Here is an 18,022-nt window from a genome sequence, read left to right as displayed (position 1 = left end):
AGAGCCTGGGATTACCTGGTGGGCCGGAGCGTGACAGCCCGGCGTGAGAAGGACTGTAACTGCATGCCGTGCACGGTGCACACGTTCTTGTCTTGTGACCGTCCGTCACATGTACCGGCTCACGTCATTGCTATCGTGTGAGCCAGCCAGCCAGCCCTGAAAAGTGGTCACACGCGCGCGTGCTCTCTACTCGTGAGGGCGCTTACGCCAGTGATCAAGCCAACTACGCCCCAACAACCGGGGAAACACGCGAACAGTGCACGCTCCCGAAACTGCACCAGTCACATGCAACCTGCCGAACTCGCACCGTGCTTGTCTAAAGCCTAAAGCTGCATCCGCCGCAGCCCTCAAGTGTGTAGCATTGCACACATGTGAACTGCACACCTCTACGGTTTCTACCGCTTCGCCTCTCGCAGCTAATCCACCGCACGCCTAGGCCAAATCCTCCTAGACCTGGACCACGGCTTTTGTATTTAGTACTCCTCGCTCGCGAATAGGTCCTCGTCTGTGAGCTTCTGCAGCCGCCGCAGGAAGCTGTCCGTCAGCGTCTGGCGCGCCACCGCCGCCGGGCCGCTGGCCAGGTAGCGCTGCGCCACCTCCAGCCCCGACTCCACCCGCAGCAGCTTCTGCAGCGCCGCCTCCGCCGTGCTGCGCGTGATGCCGCTGACCTGGCCCGTGGCCAGCACCGCGCACATGGACGGCACCAGCGCCGGCGCGTGCGGGTCCAGCAGCGCCTCGCTGGCCTCGCCGCCCGCCGCCAGGTCCATGGCCAGCCCGCGCACCGCCAGCAGCGTCACGCGCACCACCTCCGAGCCCTGGTCCGGGCCCAGCAGCGCCTGCAGCGTCGCCACCGTCGCCGTCAGCACGCCGCCCGCCTGCGCCGAGCCGGCGCCCACCACTGCCGATGCCAGGCGTGCGGCGGCGCGCGCCGCCGCCGTCTTGACGCCCGTGTCGGCGTCCCGGGCCGCGGCCTTGATGGCGTCGGTGAAGGGCTTGAGCAGCCCCGCGTCCTCCAGCCGGGCGCCGGCGTACTTGGCGGCGGTGGCCAGCACCACGCCGTTGAGCTGGCGGGCGGCGGCGGCGGGCGGCTGCTGCACCGCCAGCGGGCCGGCGGCCAGGATGGCCTTGAGCGTGTCGGGCTGCGCCACGCGGCACAGCGCGCCCAGGCAGCTGCCCACGTACACGCGGTACTCGTCGTCGTCGCCTGCGGGTGGTGGTGGTGGGGGTTACATTCATGATTACTTCAGTGGTGGTGGGGGGGATGGGGTGGGGGTGTTGCTGAGATGGTGGGGATGCTTGGCGAGGGTGCGAGGCCTAGGACGGCACAGCGCTGGAGCATGGCGACGTGCAGGTCGGTGGTAGATGTCAGAGAGCTACTATCAGATAACACTCATGGGCAAACCCCCAAAAGGAGGCGCTAGCGTTGTCAGCGAATCTCTCTGTGGCGTGCGATGTGCGCCCCATCTGAAACTCAGCCGCCACTCAGTCAGGCGGTCCGAGGGATTAACAGGGGCACATGCGTTTGCGTGCATCCATCCTATGCTTGATATACTCTCTCTACTCCCACCCCTTCAGTTCTTAACGCGGCTCGGTTGCGTCAGGCACATGTTGGTTGTCCTCAGCGCTGCCCCAAAAGCCGAAGCCGGGACAGGGCTCGGTAAGATAACGCAGTATTTGAGTTCCATCACACGCAAAGGGCCGCCATCGCTTGCGCGAGCCCTCCCCCGGCCTTTGGACACCCACCCACCCACCGACCCAACCTCATGCTATCCCTCCCCTAGTCCAGAAACATCCTCGCACCATCCTATCGCACTCCAAACACGCGCTTTCCCCGCGCACACGCGCACCCGCGCCCGCTCTGACTCACCCGCCGCCGCCTTCATGGTGTCCTTGAGCGTGTCCGCCACCGCCGCCACCGCCGCCGGCTGTAGCCGCTCGCCCGCCGCCAGCAGCGCGCCGCGCAGCGCCCGCAGGTGCGCGGACCGCACGGCCGGCTCGGCGGTGCGGCCGCTGTTGGCCAGGTCCTGCACCAGCTGCTCCAGGCGGGCGCTCATGCGGGTCAGCTCGCCCAGGTTGTCGGCGGCGCGGGTGCGGACAATCTGTGGGGGCGGGTGTGTGTACGGTTTGGGGGTTGGGGAGGCAGGGGCGCCATTAGGCGGGCGACTGGCGGCACGGAGAAAGTGAAAAAGGGTGCGACAGGATGCGGCAGACGTGCTGCCTCGTGGGAGCACGAGCGCCCCCCGGCAGGCATTTCACTGTATCACCTTCTACCCCCCGGGCCCTTGCCAGCCCCTGGCCCAGCGCACCTCGCCGCCCACTTCGCTGGTGTCGTTGAGGCACTTGAGGAAGGTGGTCTGCAGCTGCGGCACGAAGGGCTTCAAGCCCACGCCGGCCTTGCTGATGAGCAGCCCCAGGGTGCCCAGGATGGCTGCCTTGATGGGCGCGGGGAAGCGGTCGCCGATGATGCGGATGAGCGGGCCGGTGATGGTGACCACGAAGGGCTTGAGCGCGTCCTCGCTCGTCACCGACACCAGGTCACCCAGGCCGTCGGCGGCGGACTCGCGCACCTCGGCGCTGCTGCCCTGTGGGGGGCGAGGAAGGTGAGGCGGGTGGGCGGTTTCAGGGCATGGCGTATCAGGCGGGCGGGCGCGGTGGTTGTGGTTGTGGTGGTGGTGGTGGCAGTGGCTGGGTCAGTGGCGTGGCAGGCAGGGGTCAATGTAGCGGACGCGCCACCGCTGCCCGCACGCCCGCACCTGCAGCACTCCCTGTAGGAAGATGGGCAGCAGCGGCGCCAGAGCCTTGGGCGGCGTGCACAGGCCCGCCAGCAGCAGCGGCCCGGCCTTGCGCTTGCGGCGCTCCTTCTCGCGCGCGTCCGCAATGGCCACCTGAGGGGGCGGGGAGGGAGTCGCACACGCATCACAGCACGTCACAGCGAGATGGCACACAAAGGCGAGCGAGCGAGTCCTTCAACACCCATGATCCTGGCCCTGACCTCCCTACTGCTATGTACAGCAGCACCCCAAAAAGAGCCGCAACGCAATGCAATGCAACGCAACGGAGCACTGCCCATATACAGGCGTACACCCATAGTCACCCACACCCACACGCACAACCCACCCCACCCCCCGCTGCCCTGCCCTCCTCGCTCCCACGCGGCGCTGCCCTCCTCGCCCCTCACCTTGAGGCAGTGCACGTACTCGGGCAGCTCGTCCTTGGGGATGGAGCCGCACACCGCCTCCAGCGCCTTCCAGTACAGCGTCAAGTCCTCGGCGGCCGCGTCCTCGGCCAGCAGCAACACCAGGGACTGCAGGGGGAGGACGGGAAGGAGCGGGTTGAGGGCGGAGGATCAGATGTAGGCGAGTAAACATAATGATCGGCGTTGTTGTTTTGTGGCGACATGCGAGAGCGGTGCGGTGAGTGCTGATGTGGCGGTGCCAGCGGGGTGGTGGTGGCGGGTGCGGCTCGGTTGCGTCAGGCACATGTTGGTTGTCCTCAGCGCTGCCCCAGGCCGAAGCCGGGACAGGGCTCGGTAAGATAACGCAGTATTGTGAGTTCCATCACACGCAAAGGACTGCCGCTTCCACCAGAAGCATACAGAGATGTCAGAGAGCTACTATCAGATAACACTCATTGGCAAACCCCCAAAGGAGGCGCTAGCGTTGTCAGCGAATCTCTCTGTAGCGTGCGATGTGCGCCCCATCTGAAACTCAGCCGCCACTCAGTCAGGCGGTCCGAGGGATTAACAGGGGCACATGTGCGCACATGCGTGCTTGCTAACAAACTGAGCTCGGACTTCTCTGCGACCCCTTTGAAGCTCCCTAGCGCGGCTCGGTCTGCGGGTGCGCTTGCCCCCAGTACATGCCTTTCCAAAGCGGCAACACGAGTGCGTATGCATCTGTGTGCGCGCGTCCCGCTACCCCTCACCCCGCTGCCTACACGTGCAACACCCTACCCACGCCCCACACTCATACCCTCTGTGCCCGCCAACACCCCCCCCCAGGCCCCTTCCGCACCTGGATGAGCTGCGGCACGTGCTCCTGGAACTCGTGCTTGGAGGCGGCGGCGAAGGCGCTGATCAGCTGCGCCGCGCCGTTGCGGGTGGCGGGGTCGTCCAGCGCCTTGACCATCTCCGGCACCAGCAGGTGCAGCCCCTCCTCATCCACCGCCAGCGCCACCGCCACCACAGCCGCCGACGCCGCCGCGCGGCCCGCCGACGCCAAGTCCGCCTCGTCGTGCCCGTCCGCCGCCGCCACCGCGCGGCTGCCGCTGGCGGCGCCCAGCAGCGCCGGTAGCAACTCGTCCAGGTGGTTGTTCAGGTGGGTGCCGGCGGCCTCCGCCAGCTCCCCGATGGCGCGCACGTTGTTCAGCAGCAGCGGCCGGTGCAGCAGCTTGGGGCACACGAAGTGGAAGATCTGCGGCCGCACCATGAGGATGACGCGCAGCCCCTCCAGCGACTCGTGGTAGCGCTTGTCGTGCTCCAGGCCCGCCAACATGGCCGGCACCACGCCGTCCACCGCGGAGCCGCCGCCCGCGCCGCCGCTGCCCTTGAACAGGATGCCGAAGGCGGCGCCGGCGGCCTCGCGCACGTGCGCGTCGGCGTCGGTGAGCGCGGACTGCACGGTGGGCAGCACCTCGGCCAGGTGCTCCTGCAGCTGGTGGCGGCCCATGTTGTCCAGCACCTCCTTCAGGCCCAGGCACACGCCCTGCCGCGTGGCGGCGCTGGGCGAGGCCACGCCCTCGCGCAGGATGGGGATGATGCGCGCCAGCACGCGCTCGCCCATCTTGCGCACCAGCTCGCCCAGGCAGCGCGCCGCGGCGTGCTGCCGGTCCTCGCCGTCGTCGGCCAGCGACTCGATCACCAGCTGCATGAGGTCGGGCAGGATCTGGCCCAGGGTTTTGGGCGTGTTGACCACCACGGTCTTCCACACGTGCAGCGCCTCCTGCCGTACGGTGTACTGCACGTCGGTGCGGATGACGTACAGCCGCGCCAGCACCTCGTTGCGCCGCGCCATGCCCAGCGCCGCGATGATGGCCTCGCCGTAGCTCTCCTCCGCCACGCCCTCCTCGTCCTCGTGGCCGTCCAGCACCACGTTGCCGCTGGCACCAGCAACCTGAGGGGTAAGAGATACAGAGGGAGTGCGGGGGCATGAGAGGGCCGCCATATCTCTCTGCAGTCCACCGATTCCACAATTGATATTGAAATCAGGACCTACTCATTGGGACCGTTCCCCAGGCTCAGTCCCTTCCTGCTTCTTGCCTAACCCGCCCTTCCGCGCCTGCCCTTCTGATCCTCCCTGCCTTTCTATCTGCCTTCCTCCTGAAACCCTCCCCCCGCTCCATCCCTGCTCTGCCTTGCCCCCACCTTGAACAGCAGCTTGCCCAGCAGCTTCACCGAGCTCTGGCGGATGCGCCAGTTGTCGGAGAACACGCCCTCCTCCACCGCCGGCAGCAGCAGCGGCAGCGCGCTGTTGGCGTAGTTGTCAACCAGGATGCGGCCCGCAGCCAGGGCCGCGTCGCGCACGCCCTCCGCCTCGTCGCTGAGGCCGTCCAGGATGGCGGGCAGCACGCGCGGCAGGTGCGTCTGCGGGTGTGTGCGATGAGTAGCAGGGGTCAGCACAGCAGAGGGAGGTGGTGGGAGAAGGGGGACTGGAGTGGGGTTTGGATGGCGTGCAGCATGCTTGTGCGTTGGTGCTGCTGGAGGCGGGTGCGGCTCGGTTGCGTCAGGCACATGTTGGTTTGTCCTCAGCGCTGCCCCAAGCCGAAGCCGGGGCAGGGCTCGGTAAGATAACGCAGTATTGTGAGTTCCATCATACGCAAAGCACCGCCGCTGCCACCAGGATGCATACAGGGATGTCAGAGAGCTACTATCAGATAACACTCATTGGCGAACCCCCAAAGGAGGCGCTAGCGTTGTCAGCGAATCTCTCTGTGGCGTGCGATGTGCGCCCCATCTGAAACTCAGCCGCCACTCAGTCAGGCGGTCCGAGGGATTAACAGGGGCACATGCGTGTACATGCGGGCGGGCGTGCATCCTTAACAACCCCGCTCAGCCCTTCCGGGACCTTCCCGGGCCGCCCAGCGCCCCGCCCCACCTGCAGCGCGTCGTGCATGGTGAGCGGCAGGAACTGGAACAGCGTGAGCGCGCCCTCGCGCTGCGCCGGCCGGCTGCGGCCGCCCGCGGACGCCAGCACGTCGGGCAGCAACGCGTCCAGGTGGTCCGGCCCCAGCACCGCCACCACCTCCGCCAGGCCCTGCGCGGCGCCGCTGCGCTCCACGGAGGAGGCCTCGGAGGACAGCGTCTCCAGCAGCCAGGGCACCAGGTGGCCGAAGGCGTCCTGCCCCATGCCCTTCATCAGCGAGCCGATGGCGCGGGCCGACACCGCGCGCACCTCGGGCAGCGGGTCCACCAGCGACTTCTGCAGCTCCGGCATCAGCAGCGGCACGTAGGGGCCCATGTCCTGCGGAGGGCCGGGGTTGGAGGCGGTGTGGCGGGGTTGGGAGCAGAGAGTTGAGGGTTGCAAGTTGAGAAGGACAAGGGTGGTCCAGAATGGCTAAGGAGCTCGGCCCCTGTGCATGCGGCCCTGGCAGCTGACACCGTTCCCGACCCCAGTCCAATCGCTGCAGCACCCCTTCTGAGTCTTGGTTAAAGTTGGGGGTTTGGGATAGTCAGCCCCGTCCTCCTCCCCCTCCTTCTCTCACCCCTCCTCCTCCCTCCACCCGCCCCCACCTTGGCGTCGTTGACCAGCGAGCACATGGAGCCCACGGTGCGCGCGGCGCGCTTCTTGGTGTCGCCGGAGCGGTCGCGCAGGCCGCGGTGCACCACCGGCACGATGAGCGCGAGCGAGGGCGCGTCGATGGTGTTGATGAACACCGTGTCCAGCAGCACGTCCAGGCAGGCGCGCGTGGCGTTGTTGGGGTCGGCGATGGCGGACAGCAGCGAGGGCACCAGGCGCTGCACCTCGGGGTTGCGGATCACGCTGCCGATCTGTGAGGTTGTTGGCAAGGGTATTGTTGTTGGGTTTTTTATCGGGCGCGGTGTTGGGGTTTTATTTTCGCTTGTCGCCATGCGGTCGGCACACCCAGCCGCCGACATCGCCGGCCCCGCCGAGGCCGCCCCCTCCCCTCCTTCCCCCTGCCCCGCCCCCTCACCTCGTTGAGCGCCTCCTGCGCCGCCGTCTGCACCTTGGGGTGGGGGTCTGACAGCACCTCGCCCAGCTTGGGCACGATGGTGGGCAGGCAGGTGCCGAGCTGCTTGGGCGCGCAGTGCGCCATGGCGCCCAGCAGCTGCACGCTGCCCTGCTTGGTGCGCCACACCTTGTCCTCCAGGCCCTTGAGCAGCGCCGGCAGCACCAGCTTCACGCCGCTGGCGGTCAGCTGGCCCATGATCATGCGCGCCGCGTCCTCCGTGGCCTGGCGCACCTGTGAGGTGTTGAGAGGTGTAAGTGTGTGTGTGTGTGTGTGTGTGTGGGGTGAGGGGTTGCGTTGTCTGGTGTGGTGTGGTGTACCGGTATGCGGTGAGGAGGTCATGGTCAAGGCCGAGGTCCACGAGAAGATTTATAAAGAGTATACCGGTACCGTACAGGCGTAGATGCACGCTCAACGTGCCATAAGCTCGCGCAGGGTCGCACCCACACCGGCTGCACACGCCCCGCGCCCGCGCCCCCGTCCCGAGCGCCGCACCCCCACTCCCTGGCTGCCTGCAGCCTACCTGCGGGCTGGGGTCTCCGAAGCAGTTGAGCAGCATGGGCAGCACGTGGATGACGTACGGCTCGAATAGCTTGCCCAGCTTGTCGGACAGGCACTCGAACGCCAGCAGGCCGCCCTCGCGGACCACCGGGTCCTTCTTGTCCTGCAGGGCGGGGAGGAGGGTGCGGGGACGGGGTCCAGGAACAGCAGTCAACATTCCGCACTGCAAATGAGTCGCGTATACGTAGGCCGCAACCCTTAAACATCACCGCATCAAGCCCCCCGCCCCCAGTCCTCCGCCACTCCCGCTCCTCCCCTCCTCATCCTGTTCACCTCCACCGCCGCCTTGAGGCTCTCCATGATGTTGTAGTTCCTCATGGCCATGATGCCCAGCCCCTTCACCAGCCCGCTCAGCCCGAACGCCGCGCCGCGCCGCTCGCCGTAGCTGGCGCCGTGCGTCAGCTGCTGCAGCAGCCGGTCCACCAGGCTCTGCGGTTCGGTGGGAATGGCGGTGGGGGTTACATCGTGGGATAGCATTCAAGATTATTTAGTGTGAAGTGAAGGCGCAGCCAGGGTTGGGTGGGCGGGTTACATTCATGATTAGCTAAGAAAGTGGTAGACGGTAGGGTGGGATGTGGGTGCAAGGGGGGTTAGGGGGGTTGGGGAACGCGTGTGCGAGGAGGCACCAGGGCGGGCGGCGCAGAGGGCACACGCACGCAACGCCACAACCACGGCGCCAGACACACACCACACAGAGGAATCGCCCGCAGCGGCGGCCGCGCACCTGCGTGTACTCGGCGTTGGCGGCCAGCGGCGCCACCAGCGGCGGCAGGCAGTTGGACACGGAGCGCTGCACGGACTCGGAGGGGGTGCCCAGCACGCCCAGCAGCAGGTCCAGCGCGGAGGCGCGCTTGGGGTCGGAGGGCGGCAGGTGGCGAGCAATGGTGCCCAGCAGCACCACCACACCTGTGCGCGGGTGTGTGTAGAAGTGGGGCGCCGGGCGTCGTCACGAACACAGGTGGGGGTGCAGCATTCGCGGGTAGGCGCAGGCTCCGGAGAGGCAGCGCCCTGGCCACGGCCCACAGCCGTCTCTCGACGTCGCCTCCTGCATCTGTACGTGTAAGCCAAGCCCTCCCTCCCAAACCCCACCCTTGTCCCCCACCTTTTCCCCCGCACACCCCGCCCCTCACGCACCCTCGCGGACCAGGTCGAAGCGCTCCTCCTCCTCCGGCGTGGCGCACTTGCCCTTGCGGTCCAGGTGCCCCTCGAACAGCGGCAGCAGCCGCGGCGCGTGCGCGGCGCCGTGCGCGTCCAGCACCGCCATGCCCGCCGCCACCATGTGCTCGCGCACCGCCTCGTCGCCGTCCGCCAGGCCGGTGCCAATGAGGAAGTCCAGCGCGGGGTTGACGTCGCCGTCGCCCAGGCGCGGCGCCACGGCGCGCAGGGCCGCCGCCACGCCGATGCGGCTGATCAGGCTGGACTCTGCGGGCAGCGGGCAGCGGGGGCGAGGTGGTGGTGATGGTGGCGGCGGTGATGGTGTGAGCCGTCCATGCAAGGCTGGGACGACGCGAACACACGGGGGCGAAGCGAGTACAACGCAAGGTTCTTTGGGGGCGTGAAGCGGTGGTGACATCGGGCGGGGTTGATGCCCATGGCCCAGCCCTCGGTGCTCCCGCTCTCACCCCCCGCAGACACAAGCAGTGCGCTCACCGGGGTGGTAGAGCTCTGTGAGGGCGGTGAGCACCTGCGTCACGCAGCCGGGGTGCACCTCCAGGCCGGCGGCCAGCGCGGCGGCGGCGGACGTCTGCACGTCACGCGCCTCCGAGGCAAGCACTGCAGCGGCGGTGGCAGCACAGGGGAGACACGGGCGCGCGTCATTGCACAGCAGACAACGGCCAACCCGAGTGTGCAGAACTGCCCCTCCCTCATCCTACGCACAAACACTCACATAAAACACGGAACCTCCCCTGGTGTGCAATCTACACCACACACATACACATAAAGCGAGCATCCTCACACCAAGAACCCAATAGCGCCCCTCCAAACACACACAGAAGCACTCACGCGGCACCAGCCGGAACAGCGCCTCCCGCTCCAGCACCGCGCCACACAGCTCCCACAGCGCCGCCGCCGCGCCGCAGTTGTCCTCGCTGCCGGTGTCGTTGCGCGCCAGCCACAGCAGCGCCGTGGTGGAGGCGTCGGAGGCCGGCAGCGCGCCCTCGCCCAGGAGGGGCACGGAGGGCAGCGCGGCCAGGGCGGCGGCGCGCACGTGCGGCGCGGGGTGCGTGAGGCCCGAGGTGGCGGCGGGCAGGTCCTCCTCCAGGCAGCCGGCGCACAGCGAGCGCAGCAGCGGCACCAGCCGGTCCCTGTGGGGCGCGGGTGGCGGATGGCAGGTATGGGCGGGTAAGGTGAAAGAATGAGGGTGCAGGGAGGCAAGCCGTCCGTGGAAGACGGAGCAACTGGTTCACAAGTAAAGGGGGTTTTGGAGCAAAAGAAGAGGCACAGCGGATACAGAAACAGGCCGAGCTGGATGTATTCGGGTTGCTGCCCCGTCGCTGCTCCAGCCCCCGCCCCCCCCCCTACGACTTCACTTCGTAAACTTAATGCATGTAAACCCCCGCACAGCATGCCGCCGCCTCCGCCGCACCTGTATGCGGGGATGACGCCCAGCAGGTAGTAGAGCAGCTCCAGGGAGCCGCGGCGCGGGATGTCCAGCCCGGGGGCCACGTGCAGCGCCAGCACCGCCACGCACTCGTCGTGCAGGGCCGTGTGCACAGGGCTCATCAGCACAGCCTGGGGCACGGAGTGCGGGGGGATGTAGTACGAGGCTAAAGTTAGGCGGAGCGGAAGGAAATGGGATGGGACAATCATCGTTACGCCGTCCCCTTTCACTCATCGGCAGGCTTCTGAGCACTGCGGTCCCGGCACTCCTGACGTCACAGCGACTCAGCCGACCAGCCCCCGCCCCACCTGCAGCACGGGGAAGACGTAGCAGTAGCTGCTGGACGGCAGCTGCTGCCCCGCCGCCGCCGTCACCGCCGCTAGCGCGTGCACCACGCTGGCGGTGGCGGGGCGCGAGGCCACGTCGCGGTAGGTCAGGCCCGCGCCGCGCTGCGCCGCCGCCACCAGGCGCAGGCAGCAGGTCAGCGTGATGGCGGCGCTGCCCAGGCGGCCGGGCATGCAGGTGCTCAGCGCGCGCACCGCGTCGAACGCCACCTCGCCTGCGGGGCGGGGCAGGGGTTGCAAAGATGGTTGGAAAAGCCATTGGTACAGGATGCACTGAAGACTGCAAACGAAGGCAGGGGTTGGGGCTGGGGTTGGGGTTGGCATGACTACTAGTTAGGAGAAAGCGATGTTGAAGCGGCGCAGCGTTTCACAGACTGCAGGAGTGGAGAGGTGCTTTCAGAGCACCGGGGCAGGGGAGGTGGGGCGCCAGTGCAAGGGGCGCGAGCGGTCGCGGCGGGGGCAGGGCGGACGAGTCAGCGCAGCCCCCCCATTACAGCATCCTGAACCGCTTTTCCAAACATCCTTGCAACCCCCCCACCTGCCACCCCTCATCCCTGGCCGGCCCTGCCCGCCCAGCCCCATTTTCTCCGCACAGCACCCGCCCCTCAAACCCCCAAAAGCACCCGCTTGCACACACGCACAGCTGCCCCCTTGCGCCACTCACCCACGAGCCAGCTGCTCATGAGCGGCAGGCACAGCTCCTGGTAGGCCTCCAGGTGTGTGGCGGCGTGCCGCGGCGCCTGCTCCACCACCTGGCCCAGGGCACGCAGGCCCAGCTCCAGCCGCGCCTTGAGCGCGCGCATGCGGGCGCGGTTGTCCGTCTCCTGCTGCAGCTTGTTGCGGCGGAACTCCTCCTGCAGGGTTTGAGGACATAGACATTTAGTGATGTGCTGATGCAGGTTACTGTATCCAGGTATGATGGGCAGTTCGGTAGGAGCAGATGATGTACTGGCTGGGCGAGTGTACGCCGCAAGGCTCGAGCTGAGCTGGCCAGGGAAAAAAGGAGCCAGACTGTAGCAGCCAGTGGCACGCTCCGTGGAATGGGCGAGTGCGTAGGACTTGGCAACGCAGGCAAGATGCAGGATCAGCGGCAGCAGCTCAAGACGCAGCCACGGCAGCAAAGCAGCAAAGCACAGCGGCGGCCGCACCTGGCGCTGCGCGGCGTCCTTCTTGCCGGGGCCGGCCTTGGGGCCGCCGGTGGCGCCGGCGCGGCTGGGCGGCACGGGTGCGGGCTTGGCGGGCGCCGGCGCCGGCTCGTCGTCGTCGTCATCATCGTCGGCGAAGGCGCGGTTGTCCATCTGCGGGTTGGTGAGCGATGTGGCGGCATGTCCATCAATGCTATCGTACGTAACATCAGCAACTAGCACGCATGACACGGATGCACTGCCTCGCGGAGCACGTGCCCCATCCGCCCTCCCAGGCCCCGCCCTCCAGCCCGCAGCAGACTCGCACACACCGCACAGCTGCCACACCCTCCTGCCCCCTCTTCCTACCCACTCCTCCTATCCCCTCCTCCACCGCCTGACCCAGCCACGATGCCTTCTCCTCCGTACCGGCTCCCCAAACCCTCGGCCGCCACGCACCCGCATGCGGCCGCGCGGCTTCTTGACGTTCTTGTTGACCACCACCTCGGGCACGTACACGCCGGCGGGGATGCGCTCGCTGCTCAGCATGCCCTCCGGCGTCTCGTACACCTCCTTGTCAGCCTCCGTCAGACCGTCGTGCTCGCCGCGCACCAGCAGCTCACGCAGCACAGCCTGCAGTGCGTGCGCGCGTGTGCGTACGTGTGAGTTCGAGCAGCACAACAAATGAGCGAAAGATCACAAGGGCCGGCGGTGTGTGTGTGTGTGTGTGTGTGTGTGTGCGGAAATAATGTAGCAACCTCCACTCCCAGCTCTACTGCTTCGCCGCTCGTCCTCCACCAGCCCCCGGCCCCGCCCGCCCCTGCACACTCCCCCATCACACGCACTCCCCCACACCCCAACCCGCCCATTCCCCACGCCTCCCGCGCCGCGCCGCCACCCGCACTCACGTGCACGAAGCCGTACATGGCGGTGGGCGCGCACCGCATGGCCGCCCCCAGCGCGCCGCAGCCCGCCAGCCGGTCCTCCAGCAGCGGGCTAGCCAGGCCGGCCGGCCCCGACAGCACCGCGCACACCTCCGCCGCGTGCGCGTGCACCGCCGCATCCAGCGACAGCCCCAGCCGCCGCGCCAGCTGCGCCCAGGGGTGCTGCGCGCGCCGCATGGGCGCCTCCAGAGCCGGGTGGTGGCCTGCCAGCAGCAGCGCCGCGACGGCGGAGCCGTCAAGCGGCAGCGGCGCAGCCGCCGCCGCGCCGTCCGCCGCCACCTGCGGCGGCGGTGGCGGCGCGATGGCCTTGAGCACCTCTCCGAAGCGCATGGCCAGGCTGCCGGCGGAGGGCGTGGCGTCGTCGCCGGTGGCGGCAGCGTCCACGGCCACCGGCAGCGCGGCGCGGTTGTTCATCCAGTGCCGCAGCGCGTCGCACAGCGGCACCTCCAGCCGGCCCGCGCCGCCGGGCGCCGCAACCAGGCGCCGGATGGCGGCCTGCGCCTCCAGCCGCGCGGGCTTGGCGCTGTGCAGGCCGGCGCACACCAGCAGCCGACACACGGCGTCCAGCGAGCCTGGCGTGCCCTCGATGGCGGCGGCGATGGCCGAGCCGGCCGGCGCGGATAGCAGCACCTCCGCCAGCTCGCCGGCGCGCGGGCAGTCCGCCGGCGGCAGCTTGGCGGCGTTCACGGGCGCCAGCAGCGCCGAGTCGGGCTTGAACACAGCCGCCCAGGTCTTGTCGCCGGGCGCCACGGCGGCGGCGCCGCCGGCGGCCTCCGCCGCCAGCACGGCGCGCGCCACCACCAGCGCGCCCAGCACGCCGTCCAGGCGCAGCGCGGGCTTGGCCAGGCCGTCCGCGGCCCACTTGAGGCAGGGCTCGGCGGCGCCGCCGGCCGGCGAGGGCACCAGCAGCAGCGAGGCGGACAGCGAGGGCGCGGCGCGCACGGCCGACAGCAGCGCGCGCGCGGCGGCGCGGCGCAGGGCCTCGCGGGCGGTGTCCTTGAGGCAAGCCAGCAGCTGCGCGGCCACGGCGGCGGGCGCGGGGCCCGCGGTGGCGGAGGGCGGCAGCCAGGCCGCCAGCGCCGCCAGCAGCGCCACCTTGACGTCGTCAGAGACTGAGGCAGGGAGAGGGAGAGGGAGGAGGTGAGGGAGGGATGACGGGTTGATTGTTGAGATGGGTTGGATCATTGGATGGATGGTATAACACAAAATGCCGGGATGCGATGAATGGCCCCAAGCATGTTGGGCTAGTCCTTGTTTGTGTTCCGTAGAGAAGTGGATGAAGGTGGTAGATGTCAGAGAGCTACTATCAGATAACACTCATGGGCAACCCCCGAAACGAGGCGCTAGCGTTGTCAGCGAATCTCTCTGTGGCGTGCGATGTGCGCCCCATCTGAAACTCAGCCGCCACTCAGTCAGGCGGTCCGAGGGATTAACAGGGGTACATGCGTTTGTGTGCATCCATCCTATGCTGGATACAATGCTTGTTCTCCCACCCCTTCACTCCTTAACGCGGCTCGGTTGCGTCAGGCACATGTTGGTTTGTCCTCAGCGCTGCCCCAAAGCCGAAGCCGGGGCAGGGCTCGGTAAGATAACGCAGTATTGTGAGTTCCATCATACGCAAAGGACCGCCGCTGCCACCAGGATGCATGGTGTGGATGTCAGAGAGCTACTATCAGATAACACTCATGGGCAAACCCCCGAAAGGAGGCGCTAGCGTTGTCAGCGAATCTCTCTGTGGCGTGCGATGTGCGCCCCATCTGAAACTCAGCCGCCACTCAGTCAGGCGGTCCGAGGGATTAACAGGGGCACATGCGTGTGCATCCATATTATGCTTGTACCCCTCCCACCCCCGGCTCAGTTGCGTCAGGCACATGTTGGTTGTCCTCAGCGCTGCCCCAAGCCGAAGCCGGGGCAGGGCTCGGTAAGATAACGCAGTATTGTAAGTTCCATCACACGCAAACGGCCGCCATCGCGTTCTCCCGCCCGGCCCACGTACCCACACAACTGCTCCCATACCCGACACGCCGTGCGGACACGCCCCACCCCCACCTACTCCATCCACCTCATCCCCTCGCCCGCCCACACTCCGGGCCCCGCACTCACGCTCCTCCTTAATAGCCACGCCCAGGAAGGCGCACGCCTCCGCCGCCAGCGGCCCCAGCTCCGCCGCCGGCACCGGCGCCTCCGCCAGCGCCGCCAGCGCCGCCGCCAGCGTGGAGCGCTCCGCCGCCACCTTGAGCTTGCCCTCCGCACTGCCGTCCAGGATCTGTTCGGTGTGCGACGAGGTAAGGCGAGGCAGGCGGTGGGCGGGAAGGCGGGTAAGTGATGCTGCAGGATGCACCTAAGCAGCCGCTGTGCTGCCCTTCCTCTGCGCCCCTTGGCTCGCTCGGTGCCCCCTCCCTTTGAGACATTGACGACCTGGTACTGCAGGCCCTGTTCCACGTCGTGGGCCTCCTGAGCTACCTCCTGCACCGGCTGCGCTGCCTCACCACCCATATACACGCACAGGACACACAACACCCAAAACACACACCAGACACACACACACACACGCACATACACACGCTGGCCCCCACCTTGCGGATGCCCGCCACCAGCTCGCCCAGCACCGCCGCGTCCGTAGTGCGGCCCGCCAGCGCGCGCACCGCCTCCTGCCCCGCCGGCCGCACGCCCTCCTTGAGCCGCATCTGGCTCACCAGCACCGGCACCAGCTCCTTGGCGGCGCCGCTCAGGTCCAGGCTGGAGGGCGCGGCGGCCGCCAGGCCAACCAGCGCGCCTGCAGAGACCCATCAGGGAGGGGGGTTACACTCATGACTAGTTAAGGAAGTGGTAGACGGTAGACCATCTTGCGGAACATCAAGCGTTACCGACGGCGGGCAGTTTGCTGCGTGGAGGGAATGAGGCCACGAGCGCCGACACACGTACGCCGACACGCATATGGACACCCCTTGCTAGGCAGCTGCGCCGGCCGCAGAGCCTACAGCTTGCCGATGCAGGTCAGTCCCACAGAGCCGCGGCGGCACACGCCGCATCCCCTCGGCGCCATCTACTTTGTGGACTGTTCCACGCCACCCGGCCCCCAATCCCCCCGGGGAGCCCCCGCCACCCACCCAGCGCCACGTCGGGCACGCGGCGCAGCGCCTTGCTGATGGCGGGCAGCAGGCGGCCGGACAGGTCGGCGGGCGTGAGGCGCGCCAGCAGCGGCCGGTAGGCGGCCACCACGTCCGGAGTGGCGCGCTCGCGGGCACCCGCCAGCACCTGCGCGGTGAGCGGTAAACAAGTGTGTTTATGTGTGTATGTGTGTATGCTGATGAAGGTGCGAAGTTCGTGAGTGCGTGCGTTCGACGGCGTGCACTTAATGGGAGCGTGTCATTGTGCATACTGTGGATGTCAGAGAGCTACTATCAGATAACACTCATTGGCAGACCCCCGAAGGAGGCGCTAGCGTTGTCAGCGAATCTCTCTGTGGCGTGCGATGTGCGCCCCATCTGAAACTCAGCCGCCACTCAGTCAGGCGGTCCGAGGGATTAACAGGGGTACATGCGTTTGTGTGCATCCATCTTGTGCTGGATATAATGTTTGTTCTCCCACCCCTTCACTCCTTAACGCGGGTCGGTTGCGTCAGGCACATGTTGGTTTGTCCTCAGCGCTGCCCCAAGCCGAAGCCGGGGCAGGGCTCGGAAAGATAACGCAGTATTGTGAGTTCCATCACACGCAAAAGGCCGCCAGCGTGCTCCCACCCCGGCCCACACTCCCAACGATTGCTCCCATACCCAACACGCCCCACCCCCATCTACCCTATCCACCTCATCCACCACATCCACCTCACCTTGTCCATGTAAACGGCCAGCAGCTGCTCATACAGGCTGTCCGGCGCCGCCGCCCCCGCCGCACCCGCCGGCGCCGCGTCCGTCAGCAGCGCGCGCACGCCGCCGCTGCCGTTGGCAGCGCTGCGGATGGCCGCCACGAACTCGGGCTCTAGCGCGGGCCGCCGCCGCACCTGGCCGCGCACCAGGCGGCCGTAGGAGAGGAACTGGGCCTCCGTCAGTTGGCCCGACAGCTGGTCCAGCAGAGACACCTGTGCGGAGGGGGCAGCCGCGCATGCGAGACGGAGTGTGCGAGGCATCAAGGGGCGGGACGTGGCGCGGTGCGGCTGGGGCCGCGAATGGCCACGGTGGTGGGGATTAAGATGTTGGGGAGTGTTGGGGTCAGGGGTGTAAACCCTCCCCCCCTTGTGGTTCATTTCAATCTCTCTTTGATCGACGGCTCGTATCCCCTCCCCCTCCCCCAGTCTGCCCCCTCCCCTCCTCCACGCCCCACCCCCTCCACGCGCCTGTATCTCCACCAGCTTGGCCACGGCCTTCTTGGCGGCCGGCGCCTCCGCGTCCAGCGCCAGCAGCACCGCGCGGCTCCAGTGCAGCAGCACCTCGGCCTCGGCGCGGCTGGGGCCCGGCGCGGGCGGCTTGAAGCTGGCGGCCTTCACTACCACCGCCGCCAGCGCGCGCACAAAGGCGTCGGAGCGGCGGCAGGCGGAGGCGATGAAGGCGCGTACCAGGCGTTGTGAGGCCAGGTCCACGTAGGCGGACAGGCTGGCGCCCACCAAGCCCGCCAGCACGGGCGCATTGGTGTCCAGGAACTCTGGGGGTAGGCGAGAAGGCGAAAGGGGTAGAGGGGGTTGGGCAAGGGGGGTGCCGGGTGGCGCTGCGGAGGTCGGCGGGACGTGTGGGCGCCTGGTCGGTGGTTACAAGGATTTAGCCATAAAAGGACAGGCAGGCACAGTTGGCCCAGCTTGCTCCTGGCTGGCGCAGCTCGCAGCGTGAGACTGCTTCCAGAAATGTTGCATCGTAGCACTGGGTCACGTAGCCCCGATGCGACCCATGTGTGACTGATTTTTCCAATATCACGTTACGTTTGCTCAATATGCTGCGGCACACCAAGTTGCACGGCGCAAGGCGGCGTGTCCAGGCGCGATCCCCCGGCCGCTGGCTGACACGTAGATAACCAGTAGTATTCCAGCACTCTTCCAAGTTATGCATATCCATTGACGTGTGATCTGGTTGCTCCCGATCACCCGCCGCCCCGGTGCAGACCATGCACTGCGCACCTTTGTCCACAATTTCGCCAGCTAGCTTATCCGACCATAGCTCAGCACGCTGCTTGTAACTGGGCACGGCAAGACGCCTCTCGGCGTCTGCCAAGACCCCGGCCATTCGCTTGGATGGCCTTGCTGCTAGGGGTACTCAGCTATAAATCACAACGAAA

The 18,022-nt window shown here is 67.6% G+C and overlaps 1 protein-coding gene across 1 annotated transcript; it reads right to left on the bottom strand.

Annotated features, from left to right (window-relative positions):
• Position 1: 1 nt before the first annotated feature.
• Positions 2-17,983, bottom strand: CHLRE_01g015600v5 (uncharacterized protein). Its single transcript, XM_043058387.1, has 28 exons — positions 17,865-17,983; positions 17,094-17,398; positions 16,590-16,838; positions 15,871-16,018; positions 15,337-15,536; positions 14,864-15,026; positions 12,725-13,872; positions 12,276-12,449; positions 11,841-11,990; positions 11,357-11,546; positions 10,657-10,907; positions 10,334-10,479; positions 9,751-10,052; positions 9,397-9,519; positions 8,881-9,168; positions 8,471-8,652; positions 8,020-8,175; positions 7,709-7,849; positions 7,150-7,419; positions 6,728-6,985; positions 6,093-6,458; positions 5,363-5,581; positions 4,014-5,111; positions 3,179-3,304; positions 2,754-2,885; positions 2,307-2,582; positions 1,868-2,099; positions 2-1,204 (listed from the first exon to the last, which is right to left on the bottom strand). The coding sequence occupies exons 1-28, from the start codon at positions 17,968-17,970 to the stop codon at positions 474-476; spliced, it is 8,130 nt and encodes a 2,709-aa protein (XP_042928301.1). The 5' UTR covers positions 17,971-17,983; the 3' UTR covers positions 2-473.
• Positions 17,984-18,022: the final 39 nt, after the last annotated feature.

This window comes from Chlamydomonas reinhardtii, chromosome 1 (assembly GCF_000002595.2).
Source record: "Chlamydomonas reinhardtii strain CC-503 cw92 mt+ chromosome 1, whole genome shotgun sequence".
Taxonomy (NCBI): Eukaryota; Viridiplantae; Chlorophyta; class Chlorophyceae; order Chlamydomonadales; family Chlamydomonadaceae; genus Chlamydomonas; species Chlamydomonas reinhardtii.
This window is presented reverse-complemented; position numbering and strand designations above follow the sequence as displayed.

What these genes read in the sequence shown, in the direction of transcription:
- CHLRE_01g015600v5 (XM_043058387.1), bottom strand. Translation starts at nt 17,970, where the DNA reads ATGGCCGGGGTCTTGGCAGACGCCGAGAGGCGTCTTGCCGTGCCCAGT. An exon ending in TCCTACAGGGAGTGCTGCAG is followed by an intron (nt 2,583 to 2,753) that starts GTGCGGGCGTGC and finishes CGCCCCCCACAG; the next exon opens with GGCAGCAGCGCCGAGGTGCG. An exon ending in CCAGCGAAGTGGGCGGCGAG is followed by an intron (nt 2,100 to 2,306) that starts GTGCGCTGGGCC and finishes CCGCCCCCACAG; the next exon opens with ATTGTCCGCACCCGCGCCGC.